General features: G+C 35.2%; 4 protein-coding genes across 14 annotated transcripts; 2 read left to right on the forward strand and 2 right to left on the reverse strand.

Annotated features, from left to right (window-relative positions):
• The first annotated feature begins 514 nt into the window (after positions 1 to 514).
• On the forward strand, positions 515 to 3,140 carry LOC111436739 (NADH dehydrogenase [ubiquinone] 1 alpha subcomplex subunit 8-B-like). 2 transcript variants are annotated; one of them, XM_023074451.1, is made up of 3 exons: positions 515 to 622; positions 837 to 1,042; positions 2,814 to 3,140. In XM_023074451.1, exons 2-3 carry the CDS (start codon positions 855 to 857, stop codon positions 2,944 to 2,946), a joined length of 321 nt encoding a protein of 106 aa, XP_022930219.1. In that variant the 5' UTR covers positions 515 to 622; positions 837 to 854; the 3' UTR covers positions 2,947 to 3,140. The 2 variants fall into 2 exon arrangements, with proteins under 2 accessions (XP_022930219.1, XP_022930220.1); XM_023074452.1 differs by having other exon boundaries at positions 585 to 706.
• A 3,286-nt stretch (positions 3,141 to 6,426) lies between these two features.
• Positions 6,427 to 13,992, forward strand: LOC111436812. 5 transcript variants are annotated; one of them, XM_023074568.1, is made up of 3 exons: positions 6,427 to 6,722; positions 6,814 to 6,944; positions 12,057 to 12,269. In XM_023074568.1, the coding sequence occupies exons 1-3, from the start codon at positions 6,575 to 6,577 to the stop codon at positions 12,252 to 12,254; spliced, it is 477 nt and encodes a 158-aa protein (XP_022930336.1). In that variant the 5' UTR covers positions 6,427 to 6,574; the 3' UTR covers positions 12,255 to 12,269. The 5 variants fall into 5 exon arrangements, with proteins under 5 accessions (XP_022930336.1, XP_022930339.1, XP_022930340.1 ...); XM_023074571.1 differs by lacking the exon at positions 12,057 to 12,269 and adding an exon at positions 13,842 to 13,992 and having other exon boundaries at positions 6,432 to 6,722; XM_023074572.1 differs by lacking the exon at positions 12,057 to 12,269 and adding an exon at positions 13,848 to 13,992 and having other exon boundaries at positions 6,432 to 6,722.
• LOC111436811 (histidine-containing phosphotransfer protein 1-like) lies at positions 9,539 to 11,532 on the reverse strand. 2 transcript variants are annotated; one of them, XM_023074567.1, is made up of 7 exons: positions 11,401 to 11,532; positions 11,223 to 11,293; positions 10,983 to 11,113; positions 10,798 to 10,866; positions 10,341 to 10,412; positions 9,946 to 10,018; positions 9,539 to 9,869 (listed from the first exon to the last, which is right to left on the reverse strand). In XM_023074567.1, exons 2-7 carry the CDS (start codon positions 11,280 to 11,282, stop codon positions 9,810 to 9,812), a joined length of 465 nt encoding a protein of 154 aa, XP_022930335.1. In that variant the 5' UTR covers positions 11,283 to 11,293; positions 11,401 to 11,532; the 3' UTR covers positions 9,539 to 9,809. The 2 variants fall into 2 exon arrangements, with proteins under 2 accessions (XP_022930335.1, XP_022930334.1); XM_023074566.1 differs by having other exon boundaries at positions 11,444 to 11,465.
• Positions 11,459 to 18,241, reverse strand: LOC111436810 (probable prolyl 4-hydroxylase 4). 5 transcript variants are annotated; one of them, XM_023074561.1, is made up of 9 exons: positions 17,979 to 18,241; positions 17,677 to 17,734; positions 17,486 to 17,590; positions 16,845 to 16,902; positions 16,097 to 16,272; positions 14,960 to 15,029; positions 14,624 to 14,865; positions 12,665 to 12,669; positions 11,459 to 11,583 (listed from the first exon to the last, which is right to left on the reverse strand). In XM_023074561.1, the coding sequence occupies exons 1-9, from the start codon at positions 18,116 to 18,118 to the stop codon at positions 11,469 to 11,471; spliced, it is 969 nt and encodes a 322-aa protein (XP_022930329.1). In that variant the 5' UTR covers positions 18,119 to 18,241; the 3' UTR covers positions 11,459 to 11,468. The 5 variants fall into 5 exon arrangements, with proteins under 5 accessions (XP_022930329.1, XP_022930330.1, XP_022930328.1 ...); XM_023074562.1 differs by lacking the exon at positions 12,665 to 12,669; XM_023074560.1 differs by lacking the exon at positions 12,665 to 12,669 and having other exon boundaries at positions 11,459 to 11,591.
• Positions 18,242 to 18,580: the final 339 nt, after the last annotated feature.

Raw genomic sequence — 18,580 nt, forward strand, 5'->3', positions numbered from 1 at the left:
CAAATTTTAGTTTGAAGTTTGTCGTTCACAGCTAAAAACTTTCGATTATGTTACAAATTCTCTTTGCCTCCACATTCAGACATCAAGTATGTTGAATCTTGTTCCATCGACGTATAGACACTCGGTTTATATGATATTGGCTAAATTAATTAAAAAAAAAATCATGAATTTTATATTTCATTTAAAAAAAATACACTTAATATTCAATAATATCTTTAGACTAAAAAAAAATTAAAAAATACACCTTAAAAAATATCCTAGATGAAAGTTATTAATATTTTATTTAAAAAATACTTTTTAAAATTTTGTTTATAAAAATTAGATATTTTTTAAATATGGGACTAACCTTAACAATATTTTAAAATTATTTTTAAAAATGGTTGAAAATGTATTAATTAATTTTTTAAAAAAATTTTAAGAGTATTTTACACACTAATTTTAATACATTTTAAACAATTTTGTAATTTAACCGATTTGAAAGACATAAATACCCCCGTGATCAGAATAATAATACAACTTTGCCTAACCCTATCACTCTGCTTTCTCCTCACTCGGGGTCTTGTCTGCATTTCTCTCAGATTCTCACTTTAGTTCACGAAACTCGAACCCAGTGGATTGAAAGGTTTGAAAAATTCCATTTCTGAAACGAAATTTCATTCTGTTAGTTGGATTTTCTTTTTGTATCGAGAGGCAGTTCGTTTGGTTGGTAATGAGAAAATGAATTAGGATGGGGACGTATTTCCTGCCATGATTTATGAGCAGTTTTTTTTTTTCTTTCTGCAACGATTACCATGCTAAATGATCTTTTTTCTGTTGTTTTTTCTTGGTGAAATCAGGAATTGATCGAATTAAAGATGGCGAGTGCAGTCGATGCTGCTGGAGATCCGATTCCTACATCAGCGGTGTTAATGTCCTCGTCAAAGCACATTGCGAACATGTGTCGATCGGAGAATGTGGCATACCTCCAGTGCAAAAGGAAGGATCCGAACCCGGAGAAATGCCTCGAAAAAGGCCAACAAGTTACTCGCTGCGTCCTCTCCCTGTAAGTGAATTACCTCTTTGTTGTTTTCATAGCCGAAGTTCGAATTCGCCACTTTTCATCGGCTTTGGTTTATATTTTCCGGAAATTTGCTTTAGTTATCATATGATCGTCTTCTAATCTGCAAGCAAATACATGATTAGGTAATACACTGCTTTAGCAATCATATGGTCGTTATCTGATCCGCTAGAGTAGAAGACTAGGAAGAGTAAGGGTTGTTTCTTAAACTTGATATAAAAATTATTAGTGCCGGTGCTGGTAAGATTTTACGTTGATAATCTTTTATCTGACTAAATTTATGGTGAGCATGGTAGACATTATCCGAAATCACCCGTTCATAGTTAAGCACCTTTAGCTTAGGTGCACGGTGGAAATATTGGATTGTGGAGGTCTTCCAGATTTTGAAGGATTGCAAGCATTCATGATTTAGATCTCTTTAGTGGCATTGAAGTGGTAGTTTCACAGTTCATGGTTCAGCATTTCTAATCTTTGGATGAGGAATTCAATGAACAACTTTCGGTTGGTTGAGCTGGAATTTGCTAGGTTATGCTAATTTCCAGTTTCAAGAGGCTGGATAGTTGATTTTTCAAGTTTTTTTTTTGAAGTCAAACCTCTATCTAGAAAGCTTTTATGGCTACGGCTTGTTATCATTAATTATTACAATTTTTTTTTTTTTTGTTGTACATTGGGTTTTTACAAATGACACGAAGAGTAGTTTTCTTCATCTTTTACTTGGTCCCCTATATTCTCCAAGATTACGTTTGTTATGGGTTAATAACGTCAAAGCTATTGTTTCTGAGTTTTGGTTGGACTGCTTTCAAAGGAATTTTGAATAAGCAACAATGTTGGTTTGAGCGGCTTGAGTTTCCCAGATTGAAAGCTTCACAGTGGTGTTCTTTGTCTAAATTTATTGGTCATTTCTCTTTTTAGAATATTTGCTTGAATAGGGATGGTTTCATATTTTCATATAGTTTGTTACTTTTCTCTTTTCTTTTTCTTCTCTCCCTTTGAAGGTTTGTATTATCAGACATTTGTTACCTCTCATTTTATCGATAAAAAATTTCCCATCTTGTTTGTGTTGGACGAACACTACTCTCCACAATGGTATGATATTGTCCACTTTGAGCATAAGCTCTCATGGCTTTGCTTTGGGCTTCCCCAAAAGGCCTCATTCCAATGGAGTTAGTATTCCTCACTTATAAACCCATGATCATTCCCTAAATTAGCCGATTTGGGACTTCCATCATCCAACACCTCCTCTCGAACAAAGTGCGCCTCCCCTTAATCGAGGCTCGACTCCTTTGGAGTCTTAGTCATTTTTTACTGCCTTCGAGGAGGGGCTTGGCTCCTTTTCTTTAAGAGTTCTTTGTTCGATATTTGAGGATTTGAGGATTTACCAATCTATTGGCACGACTAAGTTTAGGGCATGGCTCTGATACCATGTTAGACGAACACTACTCTTCACAATGATATGATATTGTCCACTTTGAGCATAAGCTCTCATGGCTTTGCTTTGGGCTTCCCCAAAAGGCCTCATTTCAATGGAGTTAGTATTCCTCACTTATAAACCCATGATCATTCCCTAAATTAGCCGATGTGGGACTTCCATCATCCAACGGTTTGAAAAAAAAATTTGTGAATACAAGTGAATGATACGAGAAATATCATTGATGAATGAACAATTTTCATTTCACAATATTTAGAGATAATAGCTTTGTTTAGTAAACATTAGTACTTGTTAAATAATTAACCGAGAGGCTGCTTCTGTTTGCAGGCTTAAAGATCTTCATCAAAGGTGCACAAAAGAGATGGATGCTTATGTCGGTTGCATGTACTACAATACAAATGAGTTTGATTTATGTCGCAAAGAGCAGGAAGCATTCGAGAAAGCATGTCCCTTGGAATGATTTTCCCCATATATGTAAACTGATTACAATAAATTTTTCTTGTTTGCAATGAGCATGTACTGTTGTTGCGTACCTTCTCTGAGTTAAACTTTTTTCTTCATAACAATGAAATATTTTGTGTATGTCTCGGGTTGCAAACCCGATACATTGTTGCAAACAGAATCAACCAATCTTTGCCAGCCCCTTTTGGACTATTGTCGTTAGCAATCATCTCTATTGCTTCTTAAAATTTCCCTGTTCAATATATCTAGTGATTTTTTTCATTCCAATTCTTAATGTGAATTGGAAAATTGATATCAAATCCATGTTCAATTTGTGTATGTCAACTCGTAAAGATTGATTGATGTAGATAACTTGCATATCACTCCATTCATGAAGGTTCAACTAACAAATGTATTTGATGTCTGGGATATCATTTGATTTAATACTTCTTTGCGGCTTCTGTTTCTCGGATTTTTGTACTATTCAGGTTAGTTTAATTATTTTGGATTGATTTCTTTTCTTTGAGGGGTCTCCTATTGTTGTGTTGTTTTTTTCTTTTGTACATGTATATTCTTTCATGTTCCTCAATACATTTGATTTCTCATTAAAGAAACAATTGGAGCAATGGTAGGTTCTGTTACAAGCGGATTGATTGCAGACTTCATCAGTCAAAAAGGGGTAAGTTGGTTAGATTTTTTAGGTTTGATTGAGTTTTTTTTTTTTTTTTTTGCCATCGTTGACTATTTACCGATCATCTTGGAGATATGTACAGGCTATGAGAGTTTTGGTACACGTTGCCTTACGGGTTGGCTAGCGGTTTATTTTTCAGCGATATGTGCTATATGCATTTTTTGAACACATGATCCTTCACTAAGAAGATGCAATAACTCATCTGACTGACATTGCTTGTATGGTTTGTCGTGATTCTACCGCAGGAAGCTTTTTCACTGGACTTTGGACTTTGGAAGGGTGCTCACTGGTTATGGGATCGGAGTTTTCTCCTATGTGGTGAAGTTTTCTACAAATATTTCTAATTATTCTAACTCTTCGCATTCTAGCAATGCCTGTATTGCTTTCCTCTTCTCTTATATGAATGCTTTCATGTTAAAATTTTCAAAACCTGTTGTTGTGATTGATTCCTATATTCATAGAGGAAATAGCACCAAAATCTACGAGGAGGCCTAACACACTCGAGCAGGTGTAGAAGATGAAAAACATAGACCCCCTTAGAAAAACAAAGAAATTTTTAGTTAACGAGTTTAAACAAGATGGTTATCTAATAACAAGTCACTAATTTTCTTTAGCATCCCTCCTCATTTTCCGTGCAGCTTATGATTGTTACAAGGTCGTTATCGTTGCTTTCTTATTAGGAACAGTGGTAACATGGAGCACTCTTGCTTTAACTGGCAAATTCTCTCTGTTTTAGATACATATTAGTTTGTTTGTTCAGATCAGTTGAGATGGTGTTATACTGTAATGTAAAGAAAAATATTGGATATAATTATCAATATAAGGCTAATATACTATTTTACTGAACCATTGATCTGTAGGAATCATTCCATGTGTTTTTCTGATTGTTGGTCTGTTTTTTTGTTCTGGAGTCGTCTCCTCGATGGCTCGTAATGCAGCATTCCTATAATCCAAACTTTTTTCACTTTGTGTTTCCTGACCGAAAAACGGAATAGAAGAAACGAATTTGAAACTAGGGTTCTTATTTTCAGGCAAACGTTGGCAATGAGAAGGACTTTCAAGTTTGCATTACAGCGACTTTGTGGAAAGGATGCTGATATCTCTGATGAGGCTGCTGAAATCAAAGTATTTTTCTCATTATTTTCATTGAGAATTTGGTGAGTTCTTGATTTTTCCAAAAAGAATGAACCCTTTAATTTACCAACCGGACTACAATGAAACTCTACAAAGTCTCCCAAAAGCCAGACTCCTGGACTTGTTTGCCTGCTGTTGTAAAACTTTCTTCTTCATGAGTTTCTTTTCTAAGCGTAGCTCTGATGATAGTTATTAGATCGGTGTCGGACTGATGGTATGGCAACAATTTGGAGGCATCAACGGGATCGGTTCGGTTTCTATGAAGCGAAACCTTTGCATTACTAGTATAGTTTTGAAGTCTTAGCTTATATACTCCTTTTTCTCTTGCTTCTCAAGTAATCATTAATTCTTGTGGTATGAAATGCAGGCCCCTCGTCGAGCAAAGCTGGAGCCATTCCTTATGCTTGTCTTCAGGGCATAAGCCGCTTATAATGGTAAATATCTCTTTCATCTTTCACTTTGAAATCCAAACTTATATGTGAGGGAAAGAATAGCAAATTTTGATGTCCTTTCTCAAAGCAAGCTCTCAATCCATCGTCATTAGGAAACTCGTCGTTTCATCTCGTTCTCGACATCGTCCCCAAACTCTCTTATAATGTAGGGCCATGGCTTGTTGCTCGGGTAGGTCACAGTGCTCACCATGTAACCAAAGTTTTATAGATCCCGACTTTAAATATCATATAGAGACCAAATATTTGATTAACAACGTGAGTAAAAGAAATTAAGATATTTGATTAACGGCTTCTAACCAATTTGGTTTATTTCGTAAAGGTTAGTACCCAGTATAAATGGTCGGAGTTGATTTTTTTTAGTGGGAATAGGGACGAAAAAACATTGGAGTTACATGAATTAAAGAATGAATCGGGAGTAAGAGGAAAAACACTCTAGAGTCAGATAAGGTGTATCCCTAACTCTATCTTACCTCGTTCTCATTATTTATCTAAAATTATAATTTCATTAATCCTATGAATACCATAGACCACGCCATACTTATAACCTTAGTCTAAAGTCTACTTTCTTACCCTCTTATGAGTATTTTATCATCTTATTTCGATCCAAAATTATTGATTTTAAAATTAAATCAAATCCAAAATTCAATATGAAATTATATTGTTCTCAAATCCACCTAACACATCATATCATAGTGATTAAATTGAGCTAAATTTTAGCTTTTGCACAAAAATATACATTTAGTTCAAGTTGGTGTCTATTTATTTTAAATGATAGACATTTGATTCGGTTCTATTAAATATAAAATTAAAAATTTATTTAGTTTTGTATTAATAAATGAATCAATTTTTAGAACTTACAAATATATCATATAAATATATTTTAAGTTTTTTAAAATTTAAAAAAAAAATACATGCATAATTTTAATGGGCAAAGACAGAAAATATTATACTATTTTTAAATTATAAAAATCTTGTTTTTTTACAAATTGTCGGGTTGTTATATTTTCAATCCTACATATACATTGCCAAAGTGGCAAAGTCAATTCCTTTAATTATTGTTTTTTTTATTTAATCAAAATACAAATAAAATTTTACAATAACTAAATATTGTCCCGATTTTAATCGACACAAATGGCTTAAGACAAAAAAAGAAAAAAAAAATCATTAAATGGAAAAATAGAAACAGATATTTTTTCCGATATATATATACCCCTTTGTGAGAACCCGCTGAACAACTCTTCCTTTTGCCTGATCGAACCATTTCAACTGCATAGCGGGAATCTCTATGCTCTGGTAGATCACAGTTTTTCTCGCTCTCTTTCTCTCTGTTTCTCTCTGTTTCTCTCTGCAAGACAAAGCCACCGGAAGCAATGGCGTCGTCGGCAGCTAGGATTACATTTCGCGTTGTCATGGTGGTAGTCCTCCTCCTCGTCATTTTCTATGTCGGTCGTCCTCTGTACTGGAAGATTTCCGCCACTGTCCATGACATTCGCCAGAACAAACAGACCGTCAAAGAAGGTGCGTTTAATTTGATGTGAAATTTGTATGTTTATGCTTGCCGGTGATTTGAAATGGAGTTTCAATTCTTTGTGTTGGACCTGCATTTCAGGTTTCTCTCAAATCGTTCTTGAAGCTCAGAAATCGGTGGGATGGTACCACGACGAGTCGGACTCGGGCGTCCATGATGGAACTGATGGAAAGAAGGCTGGATCGGTTGCTGCTCGGAGGCTGCTTCATCAGGTTTCGTGAAAATCTCAGTTATTTGAATTGTGATTAGTCCTGAGAATTGAATGGTTTCATATGCATTAGTAAAGATAAATCAACGGATCTGGTTTTGTTTTTGCTTTTGTTTTTGTTTTGTCGTAATAAAGTGATATAATGACTGAAGTAGCAACTATTGAATTAGTTTAGTTAAATGAAGGTAATGAAGGGTAAAGAAACCGTAATGCTTCAGCGTTCAGCCTTCAGTGTTGCCACTATGCATTGTTAGTCACTCGGATATTGTGTATAGTGATATTTATACCTGAGACGTGGTGAACCACTACTTCGTAAAGACGTATTCTTACACAAACAAAAAAGAGGAAGAAGATATAACTAGTTTTTAATCTTAGCCTTCCCTCTGAACAGATCCAGATATGTATCTTACATGAGCGACCTTGGCTGACATTGTGAACGAGTATTTATAATTTAAGACTAAAAACATGGTAGAGGTGGAAATGCGTACATAAGATGACAAGAACTGAAGATGGCAGTGGTAGCTTGTGATAGTTTTTGTTACTATGACTTGCTAGTTGGACATTTAGTGCTGATAGAGCAATTCCAAACAAACTCGACTAGTTGAAGTATAATGGAGTAGGCTTCAATAAACAAATTTTAGAAAATGACATATATCTTTGGAACTGTCTAGATAGAACAGAAGACTTAGTGGCTCTGTAGTTGACCATAGAAAGAAAGCCATACTGCCCTACTGTCTTGTAATCACATTTCATTGCTGCTACTCACAAGCTCAAGTGCAGCAAACATGACAAATCTCACTTGCATTAAGTTATTGCCCTTGTGCAAATAATTTATTTTTTCCTGTTATTTATTTTGTGGTAATTCCTTAATATGAAATAAGTGGTTACCTCTGTCCCAAGTCTTTGAACGTAACGTGTATACCTACCTCATCTCATCCTTGTAAACATGAGAAGGGAGAGAAGGAAGGATTGCTGCAGAATATTTGAGCAAATTGATACGATAGTCGTGTTACAAACTTCAAAGTTTGAAGTAACACAGTGTTTTCTAGGAAGTTTCACATTGAAATTCATTGTACTAAGTCTAGACACTTTTCTCCAATCAAGGTACAAGGAAACCTCTGATCCAAGACTTGACGCATTATATCATCCTTGTAGTTAATCAACCCTGTAGCTATGATAAAGGGAGACTAGTAAATTTCAGAATTAGGATTTTGAATGAGTAAACTAGATATAATATCTTGGTTTCTAGGGGAAATAGAAGCATTTTGACCATCCTTAGCTCTCTGGAGTCTGAATTGGTTGAGTTGAACAGCTCAAAATCTTTGCATTCTGTTGTTCCCCTCTAAGAAAACCGAATCTTACAAATCTCCATGCCAGCTGAAAAATATGGACTGCCACTAGAATACGATAGATTTCCAAATTCAACCTTTATATTAAACATGAAAATATCATAGACATATAATTGTCTCCATCCCTACAACACTACATCGAAAAAAACCAGAGGAGACTCTAAACCATTAGCAGTTCCTGCAGTTCATCTTTCTAAATATTAACACAAAATAAGCTTAAATGGGATAAGATACATCATGAATTGTTGTCAACTACGTAGTTCCTTATGTTATGACAGCTTGGAACAAAGTATCTGTTCAATATTGCTGGGGAGAACAAAATTAAAATGAATATGGAATAGTAGTCTTGATTGATGTTATAATCTGCTACTTCAAACATCACCTTCAATAAAGTCTTTTCCATCCTTGTGAAAGCTCTTGCTTCTTCCATCACAAAGTTTCTCGTCTCGAGGCTTTACCCTTTTTTTTAAAAAAAAACTTTGCGTGAGAAAATTTGTTTCATGTCTATATCTTATATTAATTTTCTTGTTGTGCATGTGTGGAGATAAAATGTGGAGATTTCAGTGGCAGGACTTCTGTTATTTCATCTTAGAAAACTTATTGCCAACTTCTGATGATTGTATGTATCTGGGTATACCATTATGTTTCGTTTAACTCAAGTTTTTATGATTTCTATGTTAGAATAGGACAAGTGGTAGGGGGAAAAAGAACCGTTTAAAAAAGTGTGCAGGAAATATTTCTTTGAAATCCTCGGTATGAGCTATTTAAGATCATAATTAATGAATGCTATATATCCATCCATAGACTTAGTGAGGATTTTTATATAAGTCCATTGACAATTCTTAAATTCCCTCATAAATCATCAAGTATTTCTGTCACCGAGTTGCCGTCTGACAATTCTTTACAAATATCCATTGAAATTTTCACCCGTCCAAGAATTTCACCCTCACTCTTGAGAGGCATGTCACACTCTTCCATAAGAAAGATCCTTCTTCCAGATAAATTATCGAAATCTGTCTTCAAAGAGGGGCAGCAAAATGCATCCTTTCTTTCTTTCATGTTACAGATTATAGTCTCATATCTAGTATTTATGTTCTCTATTGGGATAATGTAGTTGACCTTAAAACTAGCCATAAAAGCCCTCTCCCGAACGTGTTATCCATGCGGAATAGCTGCACTCAGACACGATTGGTAGAGCTTTTTCTTACCTTTAAAACCAACATGAAAAGAAGAGTCCTCAAATATTTATAAGCACATGCCAAGACAGGTCTTGTTCACATTGTGGAACTCCATTGGAATCTTTAAATACAACCATTTTATAACATTGGCATCATCCAGGAAAGTGACATGGTTTAGAAAATACTTCCTCAGCAGTAAAATTTCACACAGGTCTCATCAAATAGAAGAACAGTAATTTCGCAAGGACCTCCGAGAAAACGAAAAGAAAAACAACATTCCCATCATCTCTAATAACAAGTACTCCAGAAGTATTCTCTAGCCTTTTGTGAATATCAGCAGACTTAGAATAGCAATTCTGTTGTAGGGATTGACCCACCAGCAGCCATGATTTGTTGCTCCATCTGCAATTAACATATAAAACCCTTAGAAATTAAGAAGGATCTGCTAGTTTTTAACACAGCAGTCTTATGTACTGACCCTGAATAGATTCTCAAACTTGTTTTTCACCAGGCAGGTCTCTTGCTTTAGTTGTTGCAGATATCTCAGGCACCTGCACCGAGCCCAAAAATTTCCTTGTGTTTATAAGCTAATTTCATCCAACATTGCTCATATGTTGTAGGAGCTTTAATAGGAAAAACTTCTGACTTTTTTTTAATAATAATACATAAATACCCTTTTTTGATAACTCAGGCTAAAAGACGATAAAGAAAAGGTTCAATAATAGTGAAGTATTTCATGGTAAAAAGAATTGAGACCTCAAAAAATTTGGGACTGAAAGGAAAAATAGATAAAATTCAATAACAAAAACCGTACTTGAATCTAAGCATCATAACAACCCAGCTTTAGCCTTCAAAAGATAAGAGCTCACTCACCCTTCAATGTTCTGTTCCTCACAGAAGCTGCGGAGGGTAATACAGACATTTTTAACTCTCTGTGCACCTATGCTGTTAACCACAAAAGTCACAAAATCCTTCATTCAGTTTAGTTTTCAGTGCTCAAATTGATGAGTTTTTTCTGGAGAGAATACTATATTTAATTCTCTTTTAGAGTTCGAAAATCGCAAGCTGCCAAATGAAAACTTTATTCACTCTATGCTTGATAAATTAGGGAAAAAAGACTGGCTGTTTGGAAGCTATTTATGCAAACTAGCCTTCTTTTTAGGCAAAAAATTAAGCATAAACATGATTAAGTAACAGTTTCCCTCGAATATCATTAACTTTTATAAACAAACCCATGAAACTAATTTTCGAAATAGCTCCCAAAAGCTCATAAACCTTCATGAACACAAGGATATGAGGAAAAAACAGGTATTAGAAGTTTGGTGCCTACCTAGAACTGCTTCCTTTAAGCTGGTGAACATGGCCATCAACCTTTTGAAAGTCCACATCAGGCTCTTCTCTGTAAAAAAAATAAAAAAAGGTTCAGAGAAAAAGGAAAACTCATATCAAAACAAGGATCAAAGAAACCCATAGATAGAAAAAAAAAAAAAGGAAAAAAACTTTGAGAAGCCTTACAAAGCTCTGGTTAGATCATTGAGAAGCCTTTCAGAATCCTCAAAGAAAAGAGAGACCACTTCAACAATGAAATCTGGGTTGCCCTCATCTTGCAGTTTCTGCAGCTCTATAAACTGACTGTCCAAGAAACCCTACTCTCTCCAAACACCAGAAACCAAACAATAAATAAATCAAGAAACTGAAACTACAAAGCAAGAAAACAAACCCCATTAAAGATTTGATCTTCGTTTTTGTTCATACCTCCATGAATAGCGACTTTGTGTACTCAACCCATTGTCTCTGCATCAATCCCACCTCCATGCTTGCTTGCACTACACGCAAGAAACAAAAAAACTCCGTTATCAAAACTGCAACTCAAAATTGCAGATTTTTGAGGAAAAATTGCTTCAGACAAAGGGTTTTGAATGCCAGAAAAAACCTTTCAAAATTTTTGAGTAATAATGCAAAGCTTTTCCCTTTACTTTTAGGTATTATTATTGGTTGCACTTAAACTAGCAGACCAACCCAACTTTCCGTCTTCTCTGGATTTCTGTGCTGCTGCTGATTATTTGTGTCCCCAACCTCCCCAATTTCCTCTCTCTCTCTCTCTCTCTCTCTCTCTCTCTCGGCCTTTGTGTCATTTATTCATTTATGAGCTCAACATTGTTTTCTCTGTTCTGGTTTATTATAATATTCCTTTTGACTGGTCTTTTTTTCTTTTTTTCTTGAGAAACTATTGGTTGTGGTTAATCGTTTTAAGTTATAAGCTTGATGTTATCTGAAATAAAACTTCATGGTTCTTGTCATCTATTGTCCTTGCACGCACTATTACCATATTCTACTTTAGCCCTTGGTCCTTGTACTCCTAATTATTTCTTATTTCAAACCTTAACTTTGTGTGATGTATATAGCAAATGATTTTGTATAATATTTTGAACACTTTAGAACAGTAATAGAATTAGATTGAAATCTTGAAATTCAAATGAATAATCTTGTCCTCTCAAAATATTCAGATTCTATATTTTATATAATATTATTACAGCTCTCTTTCAGTGAAATCAGTATCTTAAGCTAAAGTTATTTGATTTGTTTTAGATGGGTTTGATTAAAAACCAAGAAGGGACAGAAAATTGGACCAAAACCCCTTTTTGCTTTATGAGGTTAAAGAAGACAATGGTATGCCTTAGCATTTTGTTCATCGCCCATTTATTTCTTCGAGAGTCACTAACAACGTGGATAGGGAATCCTTATCATTTTTTCAATCTCCACTATATATATACTTTTATTTTTTAATTATTATTTTATTAGAAAACAAAAGAAAAAACAGAATTCTCGTAATGATGGGTTGGAACCATATTCTCATTGTTGATAGTAAAAACGAATATATTCTATTAAGCTTCCAAAGGAGATAAAACTGCAGTGTGGTCGTGAATTTAACCCAATTGTTGGATATACAATAAATAAACACATTTTAATTAAAAAAATATCTATCAATTATATAGATATTATTCTATTAAAACTCTGATTTAGTAATAATGTGACGAACAGACTCTCCACAATGCTATGATATTGTTCACTTTGAGCATAAGCTCTCGTGGCTTTGCTTTGGGTTTCCCCTAAAGGCCCCATAGAGAGTATTCTTTGTTTATAAACCTATAATCATTCTCTAAATTAGCCGATGTGGGACTTTCATCATCTAACACCTCCCCTCGAACAAAGTGCGCCTCCCCTTAATCACTCATTTGGAGTCCTTGGTTCGACATTTGAGAATTTGTCGATCTATTGGCACAACTAAGTTTAGGGCATGGTTCTGATACTATGTTAGACGAACACGACTCTCTCCATTGGTATGAGGCCTTTTGGGGAAGTCCAAAGCAAAGCCATGAGAGCTTATATTCAAAGTGGACAATATCATACCATTGTGGAGAGTCGTGTTCATCTAATATAAACTATTACTTTACGTTGATTTCGTTTTTAAATCTTAAATTTCCATTTATTGCTTTATATTATTTAAAACTTCAAAATTATTATTTAAAACTTCAAAATAACCCAAACATAAAAAGACAAAGAAGAATGGTAAGATATTATCACATAGGTTATGTTAATATTTTATTTAAAATTGAAAAATAACATCTATTTTAAAGAACGAGAAAAGTTTGCATTTTTCTAGATTTTTTTAATAAAAAAATAATAATGGAAGGTTCCATTTTCTATATTAGAGAAATAAAAATTTATTTTAAAAAAAGTAATGGCATTGTTATACCACCAAGTCTTACCCCATATTATTAAAGTACCTGCAATTTGTTCCTAAGGCATCACTCCCACCTAAAGATTAAATAATTAGCGGGTTGACCAAATAGCTTTCAAGTACTTTTAGCTTATTAGATGGGAAAAAATAATTATTAAAAAAAAAAAAAGATTTAGCAGTTCATACCATAGTGTTATTGGGTGATGGGAGAAGGAATCTCCATGGCCACTTAAGAGATGCCCGTTGAGTGAAGCATCTTGTTGTTCATTATCTTGTAGCTTGCTTTATTATTGATATGTCCAACATTTGCATATTCGCACTTTTACCTATTATCACCATGTCGCTTATGGAATCTTTCCTTCAATTCACTACCAGCAGATATTGTCTCTTTGGGTTTCTCTTTCAGGCTTCTCCTCAAGGCTTTAAAACGCGGCTTCCCCTCAAGACTTTAAAATGCGTATGCTAAGAGAGGATTTTTACACTCTTATAAACGGTATTTTGTTCTCCTCTCCAACTAATGTGGGACATCCCACCTAATTTTTTCTCACTAATATATTAAATGAAGAATTTGTCAAAAACTGAGTGAGAGGATGACGATTAGATTTTGACCTCTTTCCTTCTTTGTCTTTCAGTTTCAGATGGCTTGAAGTCCTGCTGGGTTCCTTGAATTTTTTGAACTCATCACACAACCATATTTACAGAGCAAAATATGATGCCAAGAGATGAGGTCAACCAGCAGCAACAAGCCAACTACCACCTATCGAGCTGGGGGAATGGCTTAATAACGATTCATTTTCAATGTCTAGAAAGGTTGAAATTATGTTTTCAAACTCGTAAAAAAATATTCCTAGTGAGAAGTTAGGTCCGTAATCACTTCAAAAAGTCCCTCCCTAACTATTTCGTTGCTACATAAGCCAAATTACTGTTTCCTATAATGTAGATAAAGATAAACTATAGCTTTTAAAGCTAAAATACTCCTATAAGAAAAATGAACATAATAAAGGTAGTCTTATCAATTGAAAAACGAAAGGAAAAAAGAAAGGGTTATAATTACCAAGGCTACTGCTTTATGCTTCCGTGCTTCAGACTGCAATAAGTGCTTTTCATTCCACAACGACTGACGTGCCAAACGACACCAAAAAATAAAAGGTTAAGAATTCATGACTGAGTGACAACTTTATCTAAGTCATTATGTATTTCCTTTTGGAAGAAACAATACCTCACTATGGGAAACAAAGCAAAGTGCCACTCAAAAGGAAAGGAAATTTCAAACGAACCCAATAATTTAAAAATACTACAATTAATATTCACCAAATAAAAGGTATGGAAATATATGAGTGGAAAGAACATACTGTTGAGATCAACAGGTCCTGCAACTCCTCCTACAGTAGCCAGGAAGCTCTGGAGATCCGACCATGTACTCTGGGTTTTTGGTGCATTCCCCTAAGGCGGCCCATCTCTCACAGCTTTCATTTAGATCAGTGCAGTTCCCAACGTTTGCTAAGTTTTTGCTGAAAGAATCTACGTGAATCCACTTTGTTGCCGACCATTTTTCTCCTTCAAGAACAGGGCAACCTCCATGTAGACTTTTGGTGTCCGGGATGGCATTTGGTTCAAGGCTAAAGAAGAGAAGGGCATCGCCTTTCTTTGGTTTCACTACACCGTTCCAAATGGGAATAAAATGAGATAAAGCAAATCGATTTCATGCAAGTTTTATAGTTTGATAAGTACTGAAGAAGTAACAATTCACCTGCGATTCCTTTCCTTGCACAGTCTGAGAGATCCTCGTCTGTTTCAGAAGCCCTCCTGTGGGGAGATTTCTGCTCACAGAGGTTATATATAACAAGGTTAAACAAATTCATATGCGACTTTAATACAAATTATTGAGTTTTATTGAAAGTTGATGAAAAGTTTCAGTAATCCAAGATGTTTCATGTGTAGTCCAATTCACCAATAGTTTTGTTTGAATCTTGGAGACTTCAAAAATCGAAAATCGAAAATCGAAAATCGAAAATTTCAGTTCTTAGCAATTGAAATTTTCTACAACAATTAATGCCCCTCTAAGGTGGATTCTATTGCATCCACAATGAATATGGTTCAATTCATAGACATTTTGATTGAGAAACAGAATCATGGAAAGAGTTTTGAATGGGGTAACGGGATTTGATATCGTCTTCCTGAACAATATATAGGTCTAGAAAATTATGGTAAAGTTCTCTGGATTATCCAACACTGAGTCTTCCCAGAAAAACCCTAGTTAGAGAGTGGGCCTTTCCATCAGAAAGCTGAGTGGTAAGGTTTATTATATATAGAGAGTACTGAGATATAAGAAGAGGTGATCTTCCAATTGAACATGAGGACTATCGTAGAGTAGTTCTAGCTAGTAAAGGAGGGGGAGGTTATAAAGAACGTTTCATTCTCCTCCCCACCCTCTTTCAAGGTCTAGTGTCCTCGCTAGCACTCGTTTCCTTCTCCAATCGATGTGGAACCCCCTAAATCCACTCTCCTTTGGAGCCCAACGTCCTTGCTGGCACACTGCCTCGTGTCCACCCCCTTCGGGACTCAGCCTCTTCGCTGGTACATTGCATGTGTCTAGCTCAAATACCATTTGTAACAGAAGCCCACTGCTAGCAGATTTTTTTGTTTTTGAGCTTTCCCGCAAGGTTTTTAAAACGCGTCTGCTAGGGGGAGGTTTCTACACCCTTATAAAAAATGCTTCGTTTTCCTCCCCAACCGACATGGGATCTCACACATATCATCATTTTCTGCCCAGCTTATTTAACTTAAGAGACTCAATAATCTTTCCCTAAAATAAAGTGAACATAAAGGAGTATAATAGTGTAGTTCTAGCTAGTAAAGTAGTTTCTGAATCAACACTCGAACTAACCTCTGCCATGGGGAAAACTGTTTCACCGCCTTTGGTCACATCAGAGAGATACATGAGGACAGTAGCCAAACGATGTCCTCCCCAGGCAATATTCACCTTGTCAACAAAGTAATCATAGTGTGATTCATATCTCTGCCCATGCTCATATCTCAATACCTGAATGTCTTCCCCATTTTCTGAAAGTGAAAAATACACCACACATTTAGCAGCAATATTGGGCATGACATCCATCCAATACATATACTCTCCTTGGCTGCCCCATGGTATAAAGACATCATGAATGTTACTTATAGAAAATCAGTTGTAGTGATTCAAATATATATAATGTACTAGCAGATATTGTCCACTTTGGCCCGTTATGTATCGCTGTCAGCTTCACGGTTTTAAAACACATCTACTAGGAAGAGGTTTTCACACCCTTATAAGGAATGTTTCGCTCTCCTCTCTAACCAATTTGGGATCTCACAATTCAACTCCCTTGGGGGCCGGCGCCCTCGCTGGCACATCACATGACGTCTGGCTCTGATACCATTTAAAACAGCCTAAGCTACCACTAGCAAATATTGTCTGTTTTAGCCCTGACGTATTGTTGTCAGCTTCACAGTTTTAAAACGCGTCTTCTAGGGAAAGGTTTCCACACACTTATAAAAAAATGTTTCGTTCTCCTCCCCAATCGATGTGAGATCTCACATATAACATAACATATCAATGGTGAATTATGCGATTTGATAGTAAACAAATTGTATACCTTTTGGAAGAAAAGTCCACGCAGCAATTTTATCCTCTATGCCAGAAACAATAGCATCCTGAATATCAAATAAAGATGTAAATGCGCAATACAAACATGGGGTAATAAGAGATCTCAACTGCTACTTAATAGAACCAAAGGAAGTATTCATTGCCATACCATAAATTAATTTTAAGACACAAGTGGGAAGAGCACAAAGCCTACTGGTCTAGACAAGATATTAGATCAATTGTAACATAACGGCTCAAGCTTTTGAGACTAGTCCTGATTTAACAAGATAAGAGTGAAGGAAGTTTTAAGTAATTGATTCTGCAAACTTGTTTTCTCCCTAATTTTGTTTTAGGACCTCCTGGATAAAAAACTAACATCTAAAGCTTAAACACAAGAGGCAATGTTTATTAGTGCATCCATGCTATCAGGACCGTTCCTATCGTAATGTGATTGTTTAACCTCTTTGAGAAGGCAATCTATTTCAGTATCGTAACAGCGAAGTTTCTTCCATTTAGTTTAATTCAATAAATAGCTTCAATGACGAGTAGTAACGGATGTTTGTTTCCGATCAAAAACAAAAATCAAAAGAGAGAGTCGAGAAAATATCCAGAAAAACTGGAAGATTATTTTGTAGGGAGATCAAAACCAACCTTGCTCTTAGGAATGAACATTCCTGAGCTCGTTCGAACAGTACTGAGCTTGCTCTTTCCTGACTCATTATCAGCAACCTCAGATCTCTTTAGCTCGGATCTCGCCTTTCGCAGAAGAAAAACAGAGATTCACATTGACGGTATGTATTCCATATCAAACTCAATGATGAATATCACTAATCTTAACTTACAATAGAAATCAGGTGGTCGCATTCTAGGTCCGTGAGAAAACCTTCATATACAAAAGCTCTGCAACATCAGTGAAATCATCTAATCAAAATTTGGAAAATAGAAGATAACTTAATTACTAATTTACTATCAGCACTAAGTTAAAGGTCACTGAACTCAACCTAGATGACCAAAACTTCGAAGCTAAAACAATCAAGAGTTCAATAATTTCCCGTTCCACAACTTTCTCAGCAAACAAACACAATAGAACAAAAAAATAAAAATAAAAAAGAGACATGCATTTGAAATCGATTCTGCTAAAAACCTTGGTTTCCATGAAATCTGCTTCACTTTACTAGGATCTACGGTGGTGCTCGCCGAACGAGCAGGCGAACAAATGGATTCTCGAACAACCGATGCAATCGAAATCAAGAAGATGAATAACATAGAGCGAAATCTGGACATAATTTCGCTTGGATCAAAATAGAAAGAGAGTGAGAGAGAGAACTATGGAAGAAAATTTGTTCGAGGTTTCCAAATCCAGGATTTCTCAGAGCTTCCTCTCACACCAGTCAACGTCGAACAGCTAAATAGTAAAGCCAACTGCCCGCTCTTTAAATTTGCAGTTTATTTTTTTATTATTATTTTTTTTTAATAAATTAAATCTTACGGCACGTTACGTACAAATTATAAATGATTTGTAGGGCTTAGGGAACCTAATTTCAAAACCTCAAAGTAAATGGAGAGATTTACAGTTCATGTGGAACTAAAATTATAGAAAATATTTGCTAACAATTTCATTTCAGCTATATAGAAAATTAAATTACAAAAATACCCTTACTCGAAACCACCGAACAAATTAAAGAGAAGCTTCGTTTATTTGCAATGTATTAGAAAGACGTTTGTTTTTTCTCTTTCAATGTATCA

This window comes from Cucurbita moschata, unplaced genomic scaffold (assembly GCF_002738365.1).
Source record: "Cucurbita moschata cultivar Rifu unplaced genomic scaffold, Cmos_1.0 Cmo_Scf00060, whole genome shotgun sequence".
NCBI classification, from domain to species: domain Eukaryota; kingdom Viridiplantae; phylum Streptophyta; class Magnoliopsida; order Cucurbitales; family Cucurbitaceae; genus Cucurbita; species Cucurbita moschata.

Coding starts and splice junctions, on each gene's coding strand:
- LOC111436739 (XM_023074451.1), top strand. CDS start 855: ATGGCGAGTGCAGTCGATGCTGCTGGAGATCCGATTCCTACATCAGCG. Junction 1,043..2,813: donor ACTCGCTGCGTCCTCTCCCT/GTAAGTGAATTA, acceptor TTCTGTTTGCAG/GCTTAAAGATCTTCATCAAA.
- LOC111436812 (XM_023074568.1), top strand. CDS start 6,575: ATGGCGTCGTCGGCAGCTAGGATTACATTTCGCGTTGTCATGGTGGTA. Junction 6,723..6,813: donor CAAACAGACCGTCAAAGAAG/GTGCGTTTAATT, acceptor CCTGCATTTCAG/GTTTCTCTCAAATCGTTCTT. Junction 6,945..12,056: donor CTCGGAGGCTGCTTCATCAG/GTTTCGTGAAAA, acceptor GATTTGTTTTAG/ATGGGTTTGATTAAAAACCA.
- LOC111436811 (XM_023074566.1), bottom strand. Junction 10,867..10,982: donor AATGATCTAACCAGAGCTTT/GTAAGGCTTCTC, acceptor TTTTTTTTACAG/AGAAGAGCCTGATGTGGACT. Junction 10,413..10,797: donor CTTAAAGGAAGCAGTTCTAG/GTAGGCACCAAA, acceptor TGTGGTTAACAG/CATAGGTGCACAGAGAGTTA.
- LOC111436810 (XM_023074560.1), bottom strand. CDS start 18,118: ATGTCCAGATTTCGCTCTATGTTATTCATCTTCTTGATTTCGATTGCA. Junction 15,030..16,096: donor CAGTTTTCCCCATGGCAGAG/GTTAGTTCGAGT, acceptor CTCTGTGAGCAG/AAATCTCCCCACAGGAGGGC. Junction 14,866..14,959: donor TGCAAGGAAAGGAATCGCAG/GTGAATTGTTAC, acceptor GGAACGGTGTAG/TGAAACCAAAGAAAGGCGAT.